Genomic DNA, 20,304 nt, shown 5'->3' with positions numbered 1-20,304 from the left:
TGGTCATTTTACCCCAAGTTTGGATTATTGGATATAGATTGGAACCCAAGTGTTAATTGGATGTTATTTTGTACTGATATAGATTGGAAAAAAATATCAATTTTGACACGTTAGCATGCCACGTCATCAAACTGACATGCCATCATGCCACATCAACAAATAACCGGGTTGACCGGTTAAGTGGTTAGAATTGTAACAAATTGGAAAACACAGTGTCAAATTTAAGACAAAAAATAACATAATGTCAAATTAGAATTTTGATGTAAACTTAGTGTCTTTTGTGCTATTTACCCTTATTTTTAAGCTATTTATTTTAAAATTCTTAATGATTATAAAAAATAGTTTCATGAGTTTTTTGTTAATTTAAGATTACAATTTATGTTTAACACTATAATTTATAACTTTTAACTATTTAAAAAATGACCTCTCGATTTTTTTTCAAGTTTAACTGAAATTTTGATTTAAGTTAGTCGTTTAACATCATATTGAAATTAATAATTAAACTATTTCTGCATAAAATCATAAAGGGATATATACACTAAAGTCCCAATATTTTCATCGATTTGACAAGAAAATCCTAAACTTTATTTTTTTGACAGTAAAGTCCATATTACCGGCAATTTTAGACACTTTTACTCTTTTTTCCCGGTTAGCCGGTAATTAGGACTTTTTTTTTTCAAAAAAATAAAGTTTAGGACTTTCTTGTCAAATCGTCAATTAGGACTTTACTGTCACAAAAATAAAGTTTAAGACTTTCTTACTAAATCGTTGAAAATATTGGGACTTTAGTGTATATATCATTTTTTTGTTAGAAATTTAATGGTATGATACTCTTTAAGCATAAGAGTTATTGAAACATTCTCTAGTCAGTTGGATCCTATTGAAATCCTCAACGTTTGCTTCTTGTTAAATCGTTATTTTAATCTCAACAAACTGACATTGAAAAAATAATCAAGAAAGAAAGAAAGAACCAGGGTTGTGTTGGCTTTTTGCAGTCCCAAAAATGGAGAAATAAGATACCGAAAAAAAAAAGAAATTGCCCTTCTTTCCCTTCTCAACATTCACACCCTTTTGACTAGGCATGTGTTGTTTGTGTTTATATAATCTGTTCCCACTTTTTAGTTCAAGATTTGGCGGAGAAGCAAGAAGAAACTTTTACAAGGGTGAAAAGACTTGTAAAAGTTTCTTCTTGCTTCGCCGCCAAATCTTGAACTAAAAAGTGGGAACAGATTATACAAACACAAACAAATCATGCCTAGTCAAAAGGGTGTGAATGTTGAGAAGGGAAAGAAGGGCAATTTCGTTTTTTTTTCGGTTTTTTATTTCTCCATTTTTGGGACTGCAAAAAGCCAACACAACCCTGGTTCTTTCTTTCTTTCTTGATTATCTCCATTTTTTTCAATGTGGGTTTGTTGAGATTAAAAAAACGATTTAACAAGAAGCACACGTTGAGGATTTCAATAGGATCCAACTAACTAGAGAATGTTTCAATAACTCTTATGCTTAAAGAGTATCATACCATTAAATTTCTAACAAAAAAAATGTATACACTAAAGTCCCAATATTTTCAACGATTTGACAAAAAAGTCTTAAACTTTATTTTTTGACAGTAAAGTCCTAATTGACGATTTGACAAGAAAGTCCTAAACTTTATTTTTTTGACAAAAAAGTCCTAATTACCGGCTAACCGGGAAAAAAGGGTAAAAATGTCAAAAATTGCCGGTGATTTGGACTTTACTGTCAAAAAAATAAAGTTTAGGACTTTCTTGTCAAATCGATAAAAATATTGGGATTTTAGTGTATATATCCCAATCATAAATTATACAAAAGTTGTGACTTTAAATGACAACCGTTTACATATGACAAAATATCTAAATTAATAAATTAATATGTTAAAAAGTTAAAGTCATAATTTTATAAATAGAAGTAAAATATGATATTTTAATATTACAGTTTAGTTAATTTATGATTAGAATTTAGTTTTTGCATTAATTTAACATTATTAACCAATTTATAATAATTATTAGAAAGAAATTGAAAATACATAAAAGTTTCAAATGCATGTGATGCAAGTAAAAATGCCTCCTTTGTAAGTATATATAAATATAGATATAGATATATAAATATAGATAGATATAAATATATATAGATGTTAATGACTTGTAAAAGTAATAAACTTTTCCCTTGTATATATTTAGTCACGTATGTTAATGACTTGTAATGGTTATGTGCTCAAAAAAAATAGTGATTAAGTGTTCAACCTTGATAAAATTTATTTAACTTTAGGCACGACAAAGTGGGGGTCAAGAACCCTCAGCGAATCGCGAATCCTACCTGGACTCGGCAAACACCGTGCCACAAACTTGGCGTGTTGAGTTCGGTGGCCAAACTTGGCGGGTTTCTACTGAGCTAATCCTCTATCTTCTCCTTTCTTCTTCCCCATTCGACAACCTCTTTTTCTCCACTCCATCTGTTTGGTATTACAAAGAAGAAAATGTTGTTCGGCTGAAGTGGAGGTCGGTGCACTCGACACCACCCCAACCTTACAGGTAATTAACTCTTCCTAGATGTGATCAGTTTCCTTATCATACTTACTAGGTGTGAGACCCGTATATTATACGGGTTAATTTAAAAAAAAAATAAACATTAAAGTTTAAGCAGTAAATATTTTTTGATGTAAAACTTTAAAATAAGAAAGGAAGAAACGTATTCGTTGCAATTTAATTTCATATATATTATATTTAATATTTTACATATATAACTATATGACTTTAATTTTAAAATTTGAAACAAATCAGAAAGGGAAAATGACATAAAAGCCCTTAAGTTTTCACAAAAATGTCGGTTTTACCCTTGGACGTGTTTTATGTCCAGTAAAGCTCGAAGTTTTGTTTAATTTGTTCATTTTTACCCTTGTAGCCGGTTTCCAGGTAACCGGTAATGCCATTAAAGCCCTTGAATTTTCAAAAATGTTTGGATTTACCCTTAAGTTTTTCAAAAATGTTCGGATTTACCCTTACATTGATTGTTGTTGTTATTATTATTATTATTATTATTATTATTATTATTATTATTATTATTATTACATTTTTAATTGTATAAAAATATTTTATACATACATTTTTAAATGTATAAAAATATTTTATACATTTTAATATATTTTTAAATGTATAAAAATATTTTTACTAATATAAATATATTTTTAAAAATATATGTACTTGTATTTAGTATTTATATACATTTGAAAACCCTAAATCTTCATCTATAATTGTTGAGTCGAACAGAAAAAGCTTGATAAAGTAAAAAATATCGTCAATGACTGATTTTGCAAAAACAAATGCTTTAGATCAATTGATGCATTTCGTGATCTTTTTTGTGAACTTACAACAATCATAAATGAAGTTTACACTCGTATTTGACATTTCGTTATCAATTTTTGAGATAAAAACAGTTAATGAATGATTTTAAGTTGATAATACTTAATTTTTACAATGATCAAGTGTTTTTGTTGAGGTTTTTTTGAATTATATTCTGTATATTTTCCATTTACAAGTGTTATTTGTTTGATCATTTATTGTTATCTACTCACTATTAACCTAATATAGTTGAATATTAGAGGTTTTTTCAAATTTTATACTAAATCTTATCTATAACCGAGTGTTTTTATTGAGGTTTTCTAATTATGAGGGTTTTATAATTGTTACGTTATGTTTTTAATTAATGAATATTTATTTTGCTTATCTATTTAGTATGATGTTTGATAATAAATACATATTTATACTTGGTAATATGTACAAATACATATAATTATATCTTTTATATAATATAAACCATATAAATACATATTTTTATATTTATATGTATATAATATATTTTTATATGAAATAAATATATATTTATACTTATACCTACTAAATATAAATAAATACATTTTTAATATATAAATACATTTATTTAGGAATACATGGGCTTTCAAATGTATATATAAATATTAAATACAAGTAGATATATTTTTAAAAATATATTTATATTAGTAAAAATATTTTTATACATTTAAAAATGTGTGTATAAAATATTTTTATACATTTAAAAAGGTATTAAAAAATAATAATAATAATAATAATAATAATAATAATAATATGTATAAAAATGTATTAAAAACGTATGAAATATTTTTATACATTTAAAAATGTATGTATAAAATATTTTTATACAATTAAAAATGTAATAATAATAATAATAATAATAATAACAACAATAATAATAATAATAATAATAATAATAATAATAATCAAAATAACAATCAAGGTAAGGGTAAATTCGAACATTTTTGAAAAACTTAAAGGTAAATCCGAACATTTTTGAAAATTTAAGGGCTTTACTGGTATCAAGTAACCTAGGTAACCGGTAGGTTACCTGCAAACCGACTACAAGGGTAAAAATGAACAAATTAAACAAAACTTCGGGCTTTACTGGACATAAAACACGTCCAAGGGTAAAATCGACATTTTTGTGAAAACTTAAGGACTTTTATGTCATTTTCTCAATCAGAAATTGACAAGAGGATAATATTTATTTCAAAAATACCATAAAATGACAAGTGTTAAAACTCATGAGAGATTGACAAGTGGCAAAATTATTTTCATTTATTAGGAAGGATGAGACGAACACCAACAAATGATAAAAACATCATGACTAGAACGTTAAACATTAAAAATAACCAAATTGACAAAAAAAAAACCCCTTAAAACTATATGTTGTGCATATTATACATAAATATAGAAATTCCCCATGATGTTATTTTTAGGAATCCAAACAATAAAAATCAACCTTTTTTAAAACATTATAAATTAACTATTTTGAACCAACACAAAAAAAGTCAATGACCTACACATAGGGTGACAACTAGTAAAGGGACGAGATTTGTAGTTTACTCTTTGCTTCTTGTTGACATATCGATAATCATTAATCTAAAATTGTTACTCGAAAAAATTGACCTATAACTTTTTAAATTATCTAGTTTGAAAAACATTTAAAAAAAAATCTAGTTTGGAAAAGATTTCAAATATTTAATTTATTCTATCCAAAATTTTGTAAACCAATGTACGGGGGCATATGAGAGTAAACTTAAAAGTCTTCCGAAACTCATTAAAATCCTTTTGGTTTAAAATTTAGGGGAAAAAACACGTAGGTAGAGAGATGGAGAGCGCTAAGCCGTCGTCTTCGGCGCCGCCGTACTCAGGAGGACGCGCCGGTGCCGGCGGGAAATTCAGGAAGCCTCCTATTTCAAGGAAGCGGGCGTCTACTCCTTACGACCGTCCATCACTGACTACTGGTAATAATAAATCAGACGAGCCTCAAGACGGCGGCGGTAGCTGGTTGTCGAAGCTTGTTGTCAATCCTGCTCGTCGTCTCATTGTCGGTGGTGCTACCAGAATACTGCCATCGTTTTTCTCCAAATCAGACTCTTCTTCTGCTGACGAGTATGAGAACGATCCCCCTGGTGATCGCGGTGAGTCACAATGACGATGTCACGCATACAATATTAATTAAAAATTAGGTTTTGAAGTGAATTAGGGTTTCGTTTCTACTTGATTAGTACAATACAATTAGAATATGCGTGTTTTAAGATTGATTACACTGGTATGTTTTATTGAAGTGGCAGTGGCACAATCTCATAACAAGTTCTTTTAATATAATCCATAAACAGCAAGTAGAAATTATTTTTTGTTACTTATTGTAGCAATCAGTTTGATTCATGCGTTATTGCATATAAAGTCACCCCTTGCTTACATGCAATTGGTAGATGTTAATTGCTTGTGCCAAAAAAATCTTTGGTCTTTATCAGATTGTTCATGGTTCTGGTTGCATCAAAAAGATTTGGAAGGGCACTGGAGGATTAGAATTCATATGGAGTTTTAGAACCATAGGAAAGATGTTAAAAAAGGTAAAAGAGGAATATGTCATAATGTAAAGTCTTCCACTCTAAAGAGAGATACCAACATAGGGTGAAAAATAGCTAATTATGTTTCTTGTATGTCATTTGCTAAAACATGTAGTTTTTTTTTTTATTGACAGATGATCAACATATAGATGCAACTGAAAATGCAAAAAGTGATGCTAAACATACTTTAGAGGCAAGTTTTCTTATCCTTTTATCCTGGGACTTGTAAACATATAAACATTCATGTGGATATCTGAAATTTTCTAGAATGTAATCATTAAGAATACTAGGATGTATGTTTATATGTCTCTGTTGTAAGTAAATGTATCCCATTATGGTTATGCAGCTTGGAGTATCCAGTAATGAAAGGGACAAATTGAAGGGAAGTTCAGAACATAATATTCTCCAACAAGATGAATCAAAGAACTCACCTAGCAATCATGGTTTAGCTAAAATTGAGAACATGTTGAAAGGGAAACAATTTTCTAGGTAATTTGTTATATACTTATATTATAATCATTCTCTTTCTAAAACTTAAAGTATAATGCAGGGATGAAAGGAATCGTTTGATGGAGATATTGAATTCTAGATTGGTTGATGTTTCTAATACTGAAGAGGAGAAGAAAACACCAGAAGTAATTTCTCTTTCTCATGGGAAAGCTAAAGAAAATGTGGTGGAAATCCCAATGCCTCATTTGCAATCAAATGTAAGGACAAATGTTACTAAATTTTTATTACTTGTATTGTATTATATGATCTATGAATTATGATGCTGTTGTGAAACAGGTGAAAGATGAAGTTGGTGCTTCACCTATTGATATTGCAAGAGCTTATATGATGGGAAATCGAACATCAGAAAAACTAGGGTTTAATACTTACACTATTAAGTCAAAAGATGAAAGGGAAAGTCAAAATCATGATTTGATTCCTTCAAAGCTACATAACATCTCACCTTCATCAAAGTCACCCACTTGTTGGCCAGGTGTCATGGTTCAAGAACAACGTGGCTATCTGACCCCACAGATTCAAAGAACCAGATATGGTCTTCATGGTTTCCCAAGAACACCATATTCTAGAACCATCTATTCAACTACTAAACCAAAGGTATGTTTTGAAGGAGAGACTAAATGACCGTTTTACCCTTGTTATGTTTAATTTGTATATTAATTTTATTAACAGGTGAATCAGATACAAAGTGATAACAAGCCTTATAATGTTTCTGTGACACCATTCCAACATTCGCGTACTCCTATTTTTGGCCAGGTATTAATTTATTAAATAATTTTTAAAAAAAAGAGAAAAGAATGGGAGCTTATTTTTTTTATTCAACACAGATGAAGTCAAGTGGTGATGTCTATGGATCAGTGGGGCCAATTCGTCGTGTAAGAAACAAGTTCCCATTTGAACCACAATCTGAAAGACGTAGTAGTGCTTCTAGAAGCTTTGTGCCTGATTTCCAGAAGAATCTGGAAGCTTCTGGAAGTAGTATTACTAGTGGAGCATCTAGTGAAACAGTTAGAAAAATAATGGAACAACTTGATAGACACAAGCCTACACCTAAAGAAAAAGCAGATGAATTGAAGCTTGCAACTGAATGGAAAAAATCATCTTCTGAAAATAATTCCAATTTGATTATTCCCAATTCTAAGGAAAGTAGCATTTTAGGATCTTTTGTTAAAAGAAATGATGATGGAGTTGACCCAGTCAAAACTTTACACAAGGATGCAGAGCCTTCATTTGGTTTCAAGAATACAAGTGCTGCTGATGATGAGGTAAAATTTTTATTTATTTATTTATTTATTGTTAACTAATGTTTTACATTGGGAATTGTTGTGATTGGTTTAAAACTGAAGGAAAAAGGAAAAAGTCAACCATGGTCATTTGACAGTCAAATCAACGGTCAGGATGCGAGTAAAAAGAGACAATCTCAACCAATGTTGAAGCCGATTTCCTTCAAAAGGCCGGACCCACAACAAGTGATATCATCGTCGGATAACAGCCGTGGATTCACCTTCCCATTCTCTGTCACCGCCAGCTCAGCATCAGAGCCGCCTACACCATCCATCATGCCATCTTTTCCGGCGACCGGAGTAGCACCGCCGGTTATACCAAGTTACAGTTTTGGAACAAAGAAATCTGAGCGGGTGGTTTTCAGTTTTCCTTCTACAAGCAGTGGTGTTATACCTATTGGTGATGGTGAGTCTGACCTTAAGTTCAACTTTGGGTCGGATAAAAAACGGGTCTCTTTTGGTTCAATAGGAACTGATGCTATTGCAATTAATTGAACTTTTGTTTGTAGTGGATTCTAGCCATAACTTTTTTTTTTTTTTTTTTTTTTACGTATCTGATTGATTTTTTTTTTCCGATAAATATATTTTGAGTATGGTATAATGAAGAAATAGTTAAGAGTTTGGGTGTCTGTGTTCCATCTGTATCTGATTTACATCTCACAATGTGGTGTGGTAGCTTGAGGAATAACCTTTTCGTAAGCCTATATGCAACAAAAGTCTAAAAAGTGTTGGATGAATATTGATAACTTTTACAAAGCTATATGTTATTACTCCTAATTAAGAAATTTGAGATTTATTTTGACGATATATTTACTGGTCTATATATGATATTTAGTAATATGGAGTTTGCTTCATAAGGTTTCGTTAGTTTTTTCCTTTACGGATTGACGTTTTCATGCGTTTGATTGATTATAAGTGCATTTTTATTAGCACCGAGAAAAACTAGAGTTTTCATTTTTTAAGATGAATTACTAATTATTCCAAGTCACTCAAAAACGACTACCATATATTTTTTGAGTAAATTATAAATTTGGTCTATTTGTTTTAAATCTTAACATAAATATAAATTTTGAAAATGTTTTAATGTGGTTCTTTATTTTGCTTTTTGTTGCGGACATAGTCTCTGTGTTTTGCAAACTTAAAGATAACATTAGGACAATTCTAAAATTCAGATTGAATTTAAATTTTTGGGTAAAGCGTAGGATCCAATTTATAATTTGCGTTATCTTTTAACAATATCTAATTCAAATTTATATTTAATATGTTCTAAGACCATCTCCAACCCACTTCCATTCTCCCCCCCCCCCCCCACACCCCCAAAAAAACAATGGAGTAAAAAATGGGGGCAAATAGTGTTTCATCTCCAACCTACTCCATTTTTTACCCCATTTTTACTCCCAAAAAGTATATTCCATTATTCTAACTTATATAAATTGTCAAACACACCCCTTCTATTAATTTGGTTTTAACAAATATATAATCTATATTTTTTCATTACAATAATTTTAAATAAATAAGATTATATTTATAACACTTAATTACAAGCTTTTGTAAAATACGTTATCGTGTTTTAAAATTTCAATATGTATTTAAATTTTAATATGAATTTGATAAACAAAAAACAAACACTATATTTATAATTAATTAATATAATTTAATATATAACACAATATTATAGGTATTAAATATTACACTTAATTCTAATTAGTAGATAAAAATAAACTAGAAATGTATAAATATATAAAAAGAGGGACTAAAATCGACAACTCAAAGTTCATCCCCATTTTGGGGGAAATGTGTAACGCCAGTGTTTCTAGGCTAGGAATTAATATTGACATAATGGTCTAGGTTAACCTTTGTAACTCATTTTGAAGAAATGAAAAGGAGTTATGTGAATTTTATGTGAATTATGTGTTTTATGCTTAATTATTAGGGTTTAATTAATTAAGAATAAAAATGAGCGTCAAAATTAAATATTAGATAAAGCCGATATTTATTAAGAAACTTGAAGTGGGTGTGACAAGGATTACGGATATATAAAGAATATCGAAATCCGAGTTATAACGAAGAAGTTATGACCTGTCGAAGTTTCGCGACAAAACCGGCACGGGGCCGAATGTCGTAAAAAGTGAGTTTTTGATAAACTACTTTTTAGCCTTAGTTATCTAAACGAAACTCGTAGTGTTCGTTAAACCGAGAAGTTCGATAAAAAGAACGCCAAAATCTGACTTCGTATGAGGAAGTTATGATTTTTCGAAGTTTCAGCTTAGCAGTAGACAGCTAAAAACTCGAATTTTAGATCGAGTGATTTTTAGCCGACACAACCTAAACGAGAATCGAAGGTCTCATAAATAGTAGCACAACGGTAAAAAGTCTGACGAAAACGGACTTCGGATGAAGAAGTTATAAATTTTTAACGGATTTCCTGTCCCGGTCTATTAAAAATAATAATTTAAAAATTAAAGTCAAAATTAGCCGACGAAGTCTAAACGAAAGTCGTAGAGCGTAATTTTACCTACGCGTGCATATAAAGAACGTCAAAAACGGAGCTCGTATGCGAAAGTTATGGATTTTAGAAGTTTTGGCGCGAAAATCGAGAAATTATTTTAAAATCCGAGAAATTTCGCATAGGCCACGTCACCTTCGCTGTATGAACAGTATTCACGTGCTCGCTTCTGATTCGACCGAAGGGAGGCCTAACCGAAGCAAGCCGCGTGTCGCCCTTGTTCCGATCTGCTGAGTCACCGAAGCAGCTGAGTCATCCGAGCTTCGCTGGTCCAATCCGAGGGTGTCGCGTGCCCTTCGCGTGTCCGAAGCTCGCACCTTCCACCTGGCCTCGCTCCGCGGCTGCCACCTGCTGCCTTCGCATGTGCGACGCGTGTCGCGTCCGAACCCTCGCTGGCACCGCCTCTTCTCGGCCGACTCCGGATCTCCCCTCCTATAAATAGAGGGCATGCGAGATTGCCCGGGTACTTTTGGGAATTTGGCATTTTCACACCCTTTTTCAATATTTTAGCCATTTTTGCTTCCCCCGATGCCCCAAGATCATTTCCAATGCCCGGAACACGTCCCGGAGTGCCCGAGAAGCCCGAAAAATTTATCTTTTCGATTTCGAAGCCCGACCCTCGCAGAGCTCGGTTTCTCAATAAAACTCCCGGTTTTATTAGAAACGATCGTTTTAGGAAACGAATTGCTGCCCGATTTTCATTAAATCATGTGAGTGTATAGTTACTTTCACCTTACACATAGATATGAAGTATTTACCTTGAAATACGTGCTATGTGTAAATATATTAATTGTTTATTTGAGGTGACTGTTGAATTGATGTTTTATATAAGTTTTAAACTGTATATATATTTTTATCTACAAATATGTTGGGTAAAACATGGGTAGATGAATTAGATGATGTGTGATGAAATAAAAGTAATGAGAGGTATCGATGTTTAAGATGATCTAGTCATCTAGCAGAGTATAGACAACGGCCACAAACTATTTTAGATAGTCCAGTGGAACGTTAGTAGACTTGTAATCGGTACGTATGTTTGAACTATATGTTCATAAAGTGTTCTTGAACTATATGTTCATTAGGTGTTTTTGAACTATGTGTTCATCCATTAGTTCTTCCTTTTGACACTATTACGTGTCGGGGTACGGGAGCGTACGAGAGTACTTTATCAGTATTTTCCCTATACTTTTATTTGGAAGAGCTTTGGAGTCTTTGTTCTTTTATGAAGTGATCGGACTAGCTTCATGAGTTAGTGATATAGATCATGAGTTAAATAGTGGGCGTGTGATGAAAGGTGAGTTGGATAGATGAGATGATCAGTGATATAGATCATGAGTTGAGACTGATTGGTGAAATATGGGAAAAGCTTTTACCCAAATGTTGGCGTGAGTGGTTCAATATGAGAAAAGCCCTTACCCAACGTTGACCCCCGTCATTCAGCAGAGTAGGGATGACAACCATTGACTGTTCTAGACGGTCTGCAGAACACTAGCAGGCTCGCAACCTGTAGGTGTTAATGGACTCGATTGTTCATTCGTTGTACTCTAAGACCCCCGTCATTCAGCAGAGTATGGATGACAACCATCGACTGTTTTGACGGTCTGTGGAACACTAGCAGGCTCGTAACCTGTAGGTGTTAATGGACTTAAGTGTTCATTCACTGTACTCTATTCCCCTCATGAGTGCCCTTAGGGCAAGTAAGGCTGGGGAAACCCCTTAAGTATGTTCATCAGCTGTATGGAAAACCCATTGACATGTATTGCGGGGGGAACTCCCGTGGGAAATACCGTCGATGAATAAGAGCTATGGACTAGCACATGACGACGATGTGACTTCGTGCCTATTTGAGATAAATTGCTGAAGGAAAGCAATGTTGTCACCTTGTTGGTTGTTTTATGTTAGGATGTCTTGTTTGACATAACTTGCTGAGGGAAAGCAATGTTGTCACCCCGATGTTTGTTTTATTTGACATAACTTGCTGAGGAACCCCCAAAGCAATGTTGTCACCCCTAGTGATAATCCTTAGGCTAGGTCCCTTGTGATAGTTGTTTTAGGGACGTAAAGTGAGGATAATGGGAATAGGTAATTATTAGGGTTATTTTTGGTTGATGAAATTAATAAATTTATTATTGACTGAGAACTTAATAAGTTTATTATTTATTGTGGGTTGAAAACCATATATGCTCACCAGACTCCCAAGCCTGACCCACTCAGTTTAATTGTATCACAGGTATCGATACGAAGTTGCTTTACACTGAGAGATTAAAAGAGAAGTAGATCACTAGTGTAAATGAATGTAAGTTTTGTTTATGCTTATGTTTTTGTATTGACAATGACATCCCAATGGTTTAAATGAATAAAATACATTTCTTCGGAAATGATTTGATAACATATTTATTATGTTTTTCTGGGAACAAATTCTGCAACACTTTTAATCAAATGATTACTCTGAAATTATTTCAAAAGCATAAATTAAACCGGTCTTTTCTGGCTGTGAATTTGGGGATGTCACAAAATGAATAGTACTATTCATTTCCTCCAAAATGGGGGAATAAATGGGGTATGGTTGGAGAAGAATATGAGAAGAAATGAGGGAAATAATGAAGAATGGGAGTGGGTTGGAGATGCTCTAATACAGTAATACTTATTATTTTTCCTTTGTAAAATTTGTTTTAATGGCTGACATACTAAAAACTACTTTTATCAAACTATGCAAGATATTAGAGCATCAACAGAAATCTATTTTTTTTTTTTTAAATTTTTTTTTGTTTTTTTAATACATACTTATCAATCCAAAAATCTAAAAAATAATCTTTATATTAATAGATTTTTTTCATTAACTTATCCATAGGACCCACATATATGTATTTATATATTTTATTGTTTTTGTATAAGTTTGTTATATTACAAGATTGGTGATATTTTTAATTATAATTTTGATTCTTCCACTTAAAAATAAGGTGTTTTGACTTATATATTCTTCATCATGTTTTTATCTATTAAATTAAAATAGGGGTAGAAGTCAAATCATCTTGTTTTTATGTGGATGAAAAAAAACAAGATGATTTGAATTTTATACCCTATTTTAGTTTTTTTTTTTTAACCGGCAAATACAAATATTATAATCTATTCATAAACTACCACCTAATTCCACCCATGTCCAAGAAAAATAAAAAAGTAAATATATCTTCTTTATAGATACCGTCTTACATAATATTTATGTATAATAATAACCTAGGCTAAATGGAGTGGCCATTTTAAGGCTCTCCCCAAGGCCTGTGGCTTACTTCGCTATAGACCATCCCTTGCCTCTCGCTAGGATGTATGCCAAGAAAGAGTCCCTGCCGGAGTATAGTGAGAAAAAGAAAAGAGACTGAGAAGCATTGAGGGTTTGATCAAATGTTTTTATTTTTTTTTATTTTTTTATTTTTTTTGTGGAATACTCTCTTGCTTTATGAAATACATGGTCATCAATTTGTGAAAGCATGGAGTATTATTTATTTATTTTGTTTTGAATAAAGAGTTCCAATAAATTATGTTTATTTAAATAAGAACTATCAAAGTATTAGTTTGTTAATTACCTTTTTACAAGCACTTAAATAATAAAAAACATAATTTACTTAAGTTTTTGTTTTTAAAAAAAGTTATTTAATATGAAATATGTGTTTTAAAACGTATAATTTACTAAAGTTTGAAAAAAAAAATCAAGAAATGCTAGAGATACTACCACTTTCTATAAAATGTTAAAAAAAAGTTACTAACGAGGTGAGAAAAAATGACATAACAACAAAATAGACATTATATTTACAGTTTTTTTCTATTTAAACCAAAAGTTTTACTTTTTTCCTAAAAAGACCACATTTTTGGAGGATCTTTGTTATTTAGAAGAGATAACCGGTTGACTACGTTAATAGCCGGTATCAAGGTATCAAGTACGTATGTATCTCATCCCCTCCATTATACGTCACTTCTCTTCTTCTACACTTGTTGCTAGGTTTCATTGTTGCTCTTCAAGATACACAAGTCCATATGCAAAACTAGGGCTTTTTCTGAAATTGCTCAAGGAGAAAGCCATGACATCTAACAACGATGCCAAGAAGAAAACTAAGAAACACAAAAAAAAATACGCTGATTATGAAGATCCCGAAGATGAAATTCTCGTATCAGACATGCCCATGGACTATGAGAGGGAAAAGGTAATAACTGTTTCATTCCAATCTGTTAAAGATCCTTTTCTTACCAAACTTTTTGAAGATGAATCTGAGTTTTTTGGTGAAAAAGATGAATATGTAGATGATTTAGTTCATCTAGAAGATGACGAGAATGACATTGGTGGTTCCAATTCTGTCCATGATCCCACCATAGAGTGGAATCTCATGGAACCAAAGGTTGGAGAGAAATATCAAAATTTTTCTCAATTGAAAAATTGTCTTATTAACTACGCTGTGGCCCATGGGTATCCCCTAAGGTTTGAGAAACTTGAAAGTACTAGGTTAGTAGCTAGATGTGGTAGAGATACAGACAAAAAAATGTGATTTTCGTTTGTATGCATCATGGATGAACGCAGAAAGAACAGTCCAAGTAAAGTCAATGAAAAAGAAGCACTCGTGTTCAAGAAAGGTTACTTTTGGACACCTTGTATCCCCTCAATGGATTGCTTCTCATCTTCTGAAGGAGATTGTTTTCAACCCATCTATTAAACTTAAAGAATTGAGGGAACTCATTAGGACAAAATTCAAGATCACCCTATCTATCAGTAAATGTAACAGGGCTAAACATAAGGCAATGGTGATGATTGAAGGGAAGGCTAGTGATCATTATGCTAGAATTTGGGACTATGCTGCAGAAATACAAAGATCCAACCCTGGTAGTACTGTGCAAGTGGGTGTAAACCTTAATCCTGATGGAAAACATTACTTCCATAGATTCTATGTATGCTTTCATGCATTGAAAACAGGATGGATTGTTGGATGTAGGAGAGTGATAGGATTAGATGGGTGCTTTTTGAAAGGGCAAGTAAAGGGTCAACTCCTAACAACTATAGGAAGGGATGCCAATAACCAAGTATATCCTATATGTTGGGCTATGGTAGACATTGAGAACAAGCAAAACTGGAAATGGTTCTTGGAGCTTCTTAGTGAGGATGTTGGAGAACAAGAAGGTGGAGGTCTTACAGTTATATCAGACCAGCATAAGGTATATTGTTATTCTTGTCCCTTATGTCATAAATTTCAAAAGTTTCTTGTCCATTTTTTCATAAAAAAGGTGTCAAATAACATTATTATTCTTTTAGGGGCTACTTGAAGCAGTAAAGGAGATCTTGCCAAATGCGGAGCATAGACAATGTGCTCGCCATATATACGCAAACTTTAAGAAGTCATATAAAGGAAAAGAGTACAAAGATCTGTTTTGGGTTGCTTCTGGTTACACTGTCGAACCTCAATTCATATCTGTGATGGAGAGATTGAAGGCTACAGATGTGGGTGTATATGAATACTTAATGTCCCATAACCCGAGCTCATGGAGTCGTGCTTACTTTTGTCAAGGTAAGTATTTCATTTTCCTTTTTACTTAAATTTGTTCTTTATACTTTAATATAACACTTAACATTTGGTGTTTGCACTTAACATTTATGGTTTGGACGTTTTTACCCTTGTTGATGTGCTAGATTGAATAAAGGAATGAGCAATTCCAATGCAACCAAAGTGGATGAATTTGTGAATAAAAGTGGATAAGTTTGTTGTGATTTATGTAAAGCTGAAAACAGAATTTTGAAAACAAAAATCTGAAATCTGAAAACAACAATCTGAAATCTGAAATCTGAAAACAGCAATCTGAAAATCTGAAATCTGAAATTATAAATCTGAAAACAGCAATCTGAAAATTTGAAATCTGAAAACAGCAATCTAAAAATCTGAAATCTGAAAACAGCAATCTAAAAATCTGAAATCTGAAATCTGAAAACAGCAATCTGAAAATCTGAAAAAAAAAATTTGAAATCTGAAAAACATAAATCTGAAAAACAGGTATGTTTATTTTTTAACAGATAGAGCATGTGAGGCTTTTGAGAATGGTGTTAGTGAAAGCTTCAATGCGATGATTGTTGATGCTAGAAAGAGGCCATTGTTAACAATGTTGGAGATGATACGTTTAAGTGTCATGGAGAGAGTTTCTTTTATGTATAACCTACAACAAACGTGGGAGGCTCCTATTTTCCTTGCAATCATTACGAAATTGGAAACATTTGGTGAACATTATGTTGGATTAGGTGTCTAAGCCCATAACTATAATTGGTATGTACTTGAATTGATAGCAGCACAGTCCTTTTGGGTTGCCCTCAACCTAGCAATTGGACAAGGAAATTATGAAAGGAGAGATATTAATTTATAAGATTAATAAATTAATATATATATATATATATATATAAATGATTTATTAATATGTTAGTGGATTAATATATTAATAAGAAATCATTATGTTTAATTAATTGTTAGCCAGAAATTAATCAGAATTAATTTTGGGGTTAAAAGAATTAATTATAAAGTGTAGGGACTAGTTTGCAATTAACTAATAGTTGAGTGGAAGGTTCCAGAACCCCCTTGGAAGGGGGTGGACGAAAACCCTAGGGGAAACCCTAGAGAATTCGTCCAAGGGCTCCAAGATAAGGCCTTGGGTCTTGCTTAGGCCCTAAGCAAAGGATAACTAGGGTTTTCCCTAAACCCTAGTTCCCTCAACTATTTAAGGAGCCTCCTGGCTCACATTTTAGTGTACTGATTCTTTGGAAGAATACCCTGGCCGAAATTGCATACTCCCTCTCCTCTCTCTCTCTTCTACTTTCCTTCTTGCTAGTTCTTGGGTGTGATTCCATTAGAGGCATTACATTTGTGGTGCTGAGCTTCCAAGAAGATCAAGATCAAGATCAAGGGAATATCAATTGTTTGCTATAACAATTGAAAGGTATGTAAACCCTAAACCCTAGTTTACTATTTTCGATAATAGCCTCTCTCCTCTAGGGTTCTTGTATTGCAATTCAAAGTTGTATGTTCAATAGTTAAAACATAGATCCAAAGTAGGTTGCATGTGAACTTAGGAATTGTTTTCTAGTTTACTTGTTGTACCTAAAACCCATCAGTGGTATCAGAGCCATTGTTTGTTTTAAATTGAATTGCTATAATAGTTGAATTGCAAATTAGGGTTTATAGCCATTAAACCCTAAAGGCCAAATTTTCGCAATTAGGGTTTTGGATTGAAGGGTTTTCGAAAACCCTAGCCTCCAAAGAACCCTAATCGAAATTAGGGTTAGGGTTTTGAAAACCCTAGCCTCCTCCCTTATGAATTTCGAAATATGCTAGAGGATAACTAGGGTTTCTTGTTTTTGGATAATTGTTACTTAATTAGATTAATTGGATAATTATCCTTACCCTATTTTTCGAAATTTAGAGGGATAAGGATTAGGATTAAATTAATGGATTAATTTAATTAGATAATCCTTACAAGATTTAATAATTTGATTAATAGTTAATTAAAAGATAAATATTAAATCTAGTTAATTGGTTTATTTAAATTTAAATTTAATAGCTTAAATTTCGAAATTTATAAACCCTTGAAGTTTTAAAATGTTTTAAAACACACCTTATATATATATATTATAATTAAAAGTTTAATATTATATATGTATAAGAATATGGTCAGTCAAATCGCTAGTATGCCTCATTCACGAAGCTAATCTATAAGGGGGGTATAAGGAAACTGCCTATAAAATGGTAGTTGAATGGGTGTCCACTCTCACCCACCGCTTCCTTGATTAGTGGAGGGTCGTTAGCAGAACGGATTTGATAGGACAACTACTTCTCATTAAAAGTATAATGATATTAAAAGTACTAGAACATTATTTTCAAAAATCCCAACTCTAGTTACTTTAGGAAAAATGTGAAAAGTATGCTAATCCATGAAATTGCACATTATGCTTTATTAGTCGTTAGTGGAGCGTGTGTGGTTAACCAGCACACTAAAAGGCACTAATAAAGAGTAGTAATGGGTATCTCATAATTGTCATTTTGATGGAGCGTGTGTGGTTTACCAGCACATCAATAGTTAATGATAAAGACAATGAGGTTACCAAGCACATTTGCATGGTTATTCACATCTTGTTTGTGATCCTCGGCATCCCAGTCATAAATAGAAGAGCATAATCTGAGATTAAAACATGCCATTGAATAGTTTCAATGTATCTCAAAAGAATTAGGAATTTCACTTCGTTTGTTTCGTCTAATGGTGGAATTGGTGAATCGTCATTCACCTACCTTTATGAAATTTGCACTTGGATCTCGGCATCCCATTTCTGAGTTGTGAATCTTCATAGTTGGATCCTAACCTTGATATTATATCTTTGGGTTATTCTATTAAGGTATCTTGAAATCTAACTAAAACTTTCTTTCTTTTCAGATGTCTACTCCTGGAAACACTTCTGCTTCGTCCTCCTCCAACCAAAACTTCTCTTTGCTCAATATTTGCTCCAAAGTCGTTATGGATGGCTCAAACTATAACGATTGGATGCGCAACATCAAGATGGCTCTTCGTTTCGAGAACAAAGAATATGTTCTTGAAAAGGAGCTCAAAGAGCTTGATGAGAATGAAGCTACTCCTGAAGATCTTGCTGCCTACAAGAAACATTACGATGATGCTACCAAAGTGGCATGCATCATGGTGGCAACTATGTCCCCAGAACTGCAGAGGTACTATGAGGACTACTGGCCTTTCGAGATGAACAAGGACCTTATGGAAAAGTACCATAAGCGAGCTCGTCAAGAAAAGTTCGAAGTAGTCAAGTCACTCATGGCTTGCAAGATGAAAGATGGGGAGTCGGTTGTCTCACATGTGCAAAGAATGCAACGCTACATAGAGCGTTTGGTCAAGCTCAATATTCACTTTGATGAGGAATTGGCCATTGACATGGTCTTGAACTCACTTCCTGAATGTTATGGTCAGTTTATTCTAACTTACCATTTGAACAATACTGAGCAGACCTTGGCCCAATTGCACAACTTGTTGCAGACAGCTGAGGCAGGGATGAAGGGTAAAAGTATACCCTCCACACCTGCGAGTGCCCCTGTTTTGGCTATTGGACAGGGAAAGGGGAAAAAGAGGAAAGGTCCTCCCAAGCAAAACTGGAAGAGCAAGGCTCAAGCTGGGTCATCTAGTAATGGCCCAAAGGCTAAGCCCAATGGTTCCACTCCCCATGTTTCTGATCCAAAAGAGGCAGTTTGCTTTTACTGCAACCAAAAAGGGCATTGGAAGAGATCTTGCCCACAATATCTGCAAGATATCAAGGATGGCAAAGTGAAGCCATCTTCGGCAGGTATTTACACTATTTCTGCTAATAACTCATTATCTTCTCGTTCATGGGTCCTTGACACAAGATGTGGTTTTCATATCTGTTCTGATTTGCAGGGTCTAAAGGAAAGTGAGGAGATAGAGCGAGGAAGGATAAACCTGATCATGGGAAACAGAAAGTCTTCACCAGTAACCAAGATCGGAGTTTATCAGCTTCTGCTTAGTAATGATGTTAGATTAGATTTAATAAATTGTTGCTATTCGTCTGAGATGACGAGAAACATTATTTCATTTCATGCATTGTTCAGACAAGGTTTTACATATTCTTTTAATGATTTGAATGGTTCAATTTCTGTTTATAAGAATGGTGTTTTTATGTTTGAAGCTTTGCCTTGTAATGGTGTGTATGAAACAGTGACTTGTGTTGATAGCTTAGGAAATAGTGTACTTAATATTGACTTGTCTAATAGTGTAGACAAGGCATGCTTGTGGCATTGTCGTCTTGGACACATCAACAAGAAACGCATAGCCCAACTCCAAAAGGATGGAGTGTTGGAATCATTTGACCTAAAGTCAGATGACATGTGTGAATCTTGTCTTTTGGGAAAGATGACAAAATCACCATTCACAGGGTCTTGTGAAAGAGGTGAAGGTCTGTTGGATCTCATACACACGGATGTGTGTGGGCCCTTCAGATCAACTACAAGAGATGCTAATCGATTCTATGTGAC

At 32.9% G+C, this 20,304-nt stretch overlaps 2 protein-coding genes across 2 annotated transcripts; both read left to right on the top strand.

Annotated features, from left to right (window-relative positions):
- The first annotated feature begins 5,150 nt into the window (after positions 1–5,150).
- LOC145133110 (nucleoporin-like protein) lies at positions 5,151–8,361 on the top strand. Its single transcript, XM_079068043.1, has 8 exons — positions 5,151–5,512; positions 6,079–6,137; positions 6,291–6,433; positions 6,495–6,651; positions 6,731–7,048; positions 7,124–7,207; positions 7,279–7,716; positions 7,798–8,361. The coding sequence occupies exons 1-8, from the start codon at positions 5,200–5,202 to the stop codon at positions 8,227–8,229; spliced, it is 1,944 nt and encodes a 647-aa protein (XP_078924169.1). The 5' UTR covers positions 5,151–5,199; the 3' UTR covers positions 8,230–8,361.
- A 6,469-nt stretch (positions 8,362–14,830) lies between these two features.
- LOC145131032 (uncharacterized) lies at positions 14,831–16,516 on the top strand. The gene is made up of 3 exons (XM_079065767.1): positions 14,831–15,436; positions 15,534–15,786; positions 16,287–16,516. The coding sequence occupies exons 1-3, from the start codon at positions 14,831–14,833 to the stop codon at positions 16,514–16,516; spliced, it is 1,089 nt and encodes a 362-aa protein (XP_078921893.1).
- Positions 16,517–20,304: the final 3,788 nt, after the last annotated feature.

Source organism: Lactuca virosa, chromosome 8 (genome assembly GCF_052849685.1).
Source record: "Lactuca virosa cultivar CGN04683 chromosome 8, Lactuca_virosa_CGN04683_v6, whole genome shotgun sequence".
NCBI classification, from domain to species: domain Eukaryota; kingdom Viridiplantae; phylum Streptophyta; class Magnoliopsida; order Asterales; family Asteraceae; genus Lactuca; species Lactuca virosa.
Note: the sequence above shows the minus strand (reverse complement) of the source record. Positions and strands in the feature narration are given on the sequence as shown.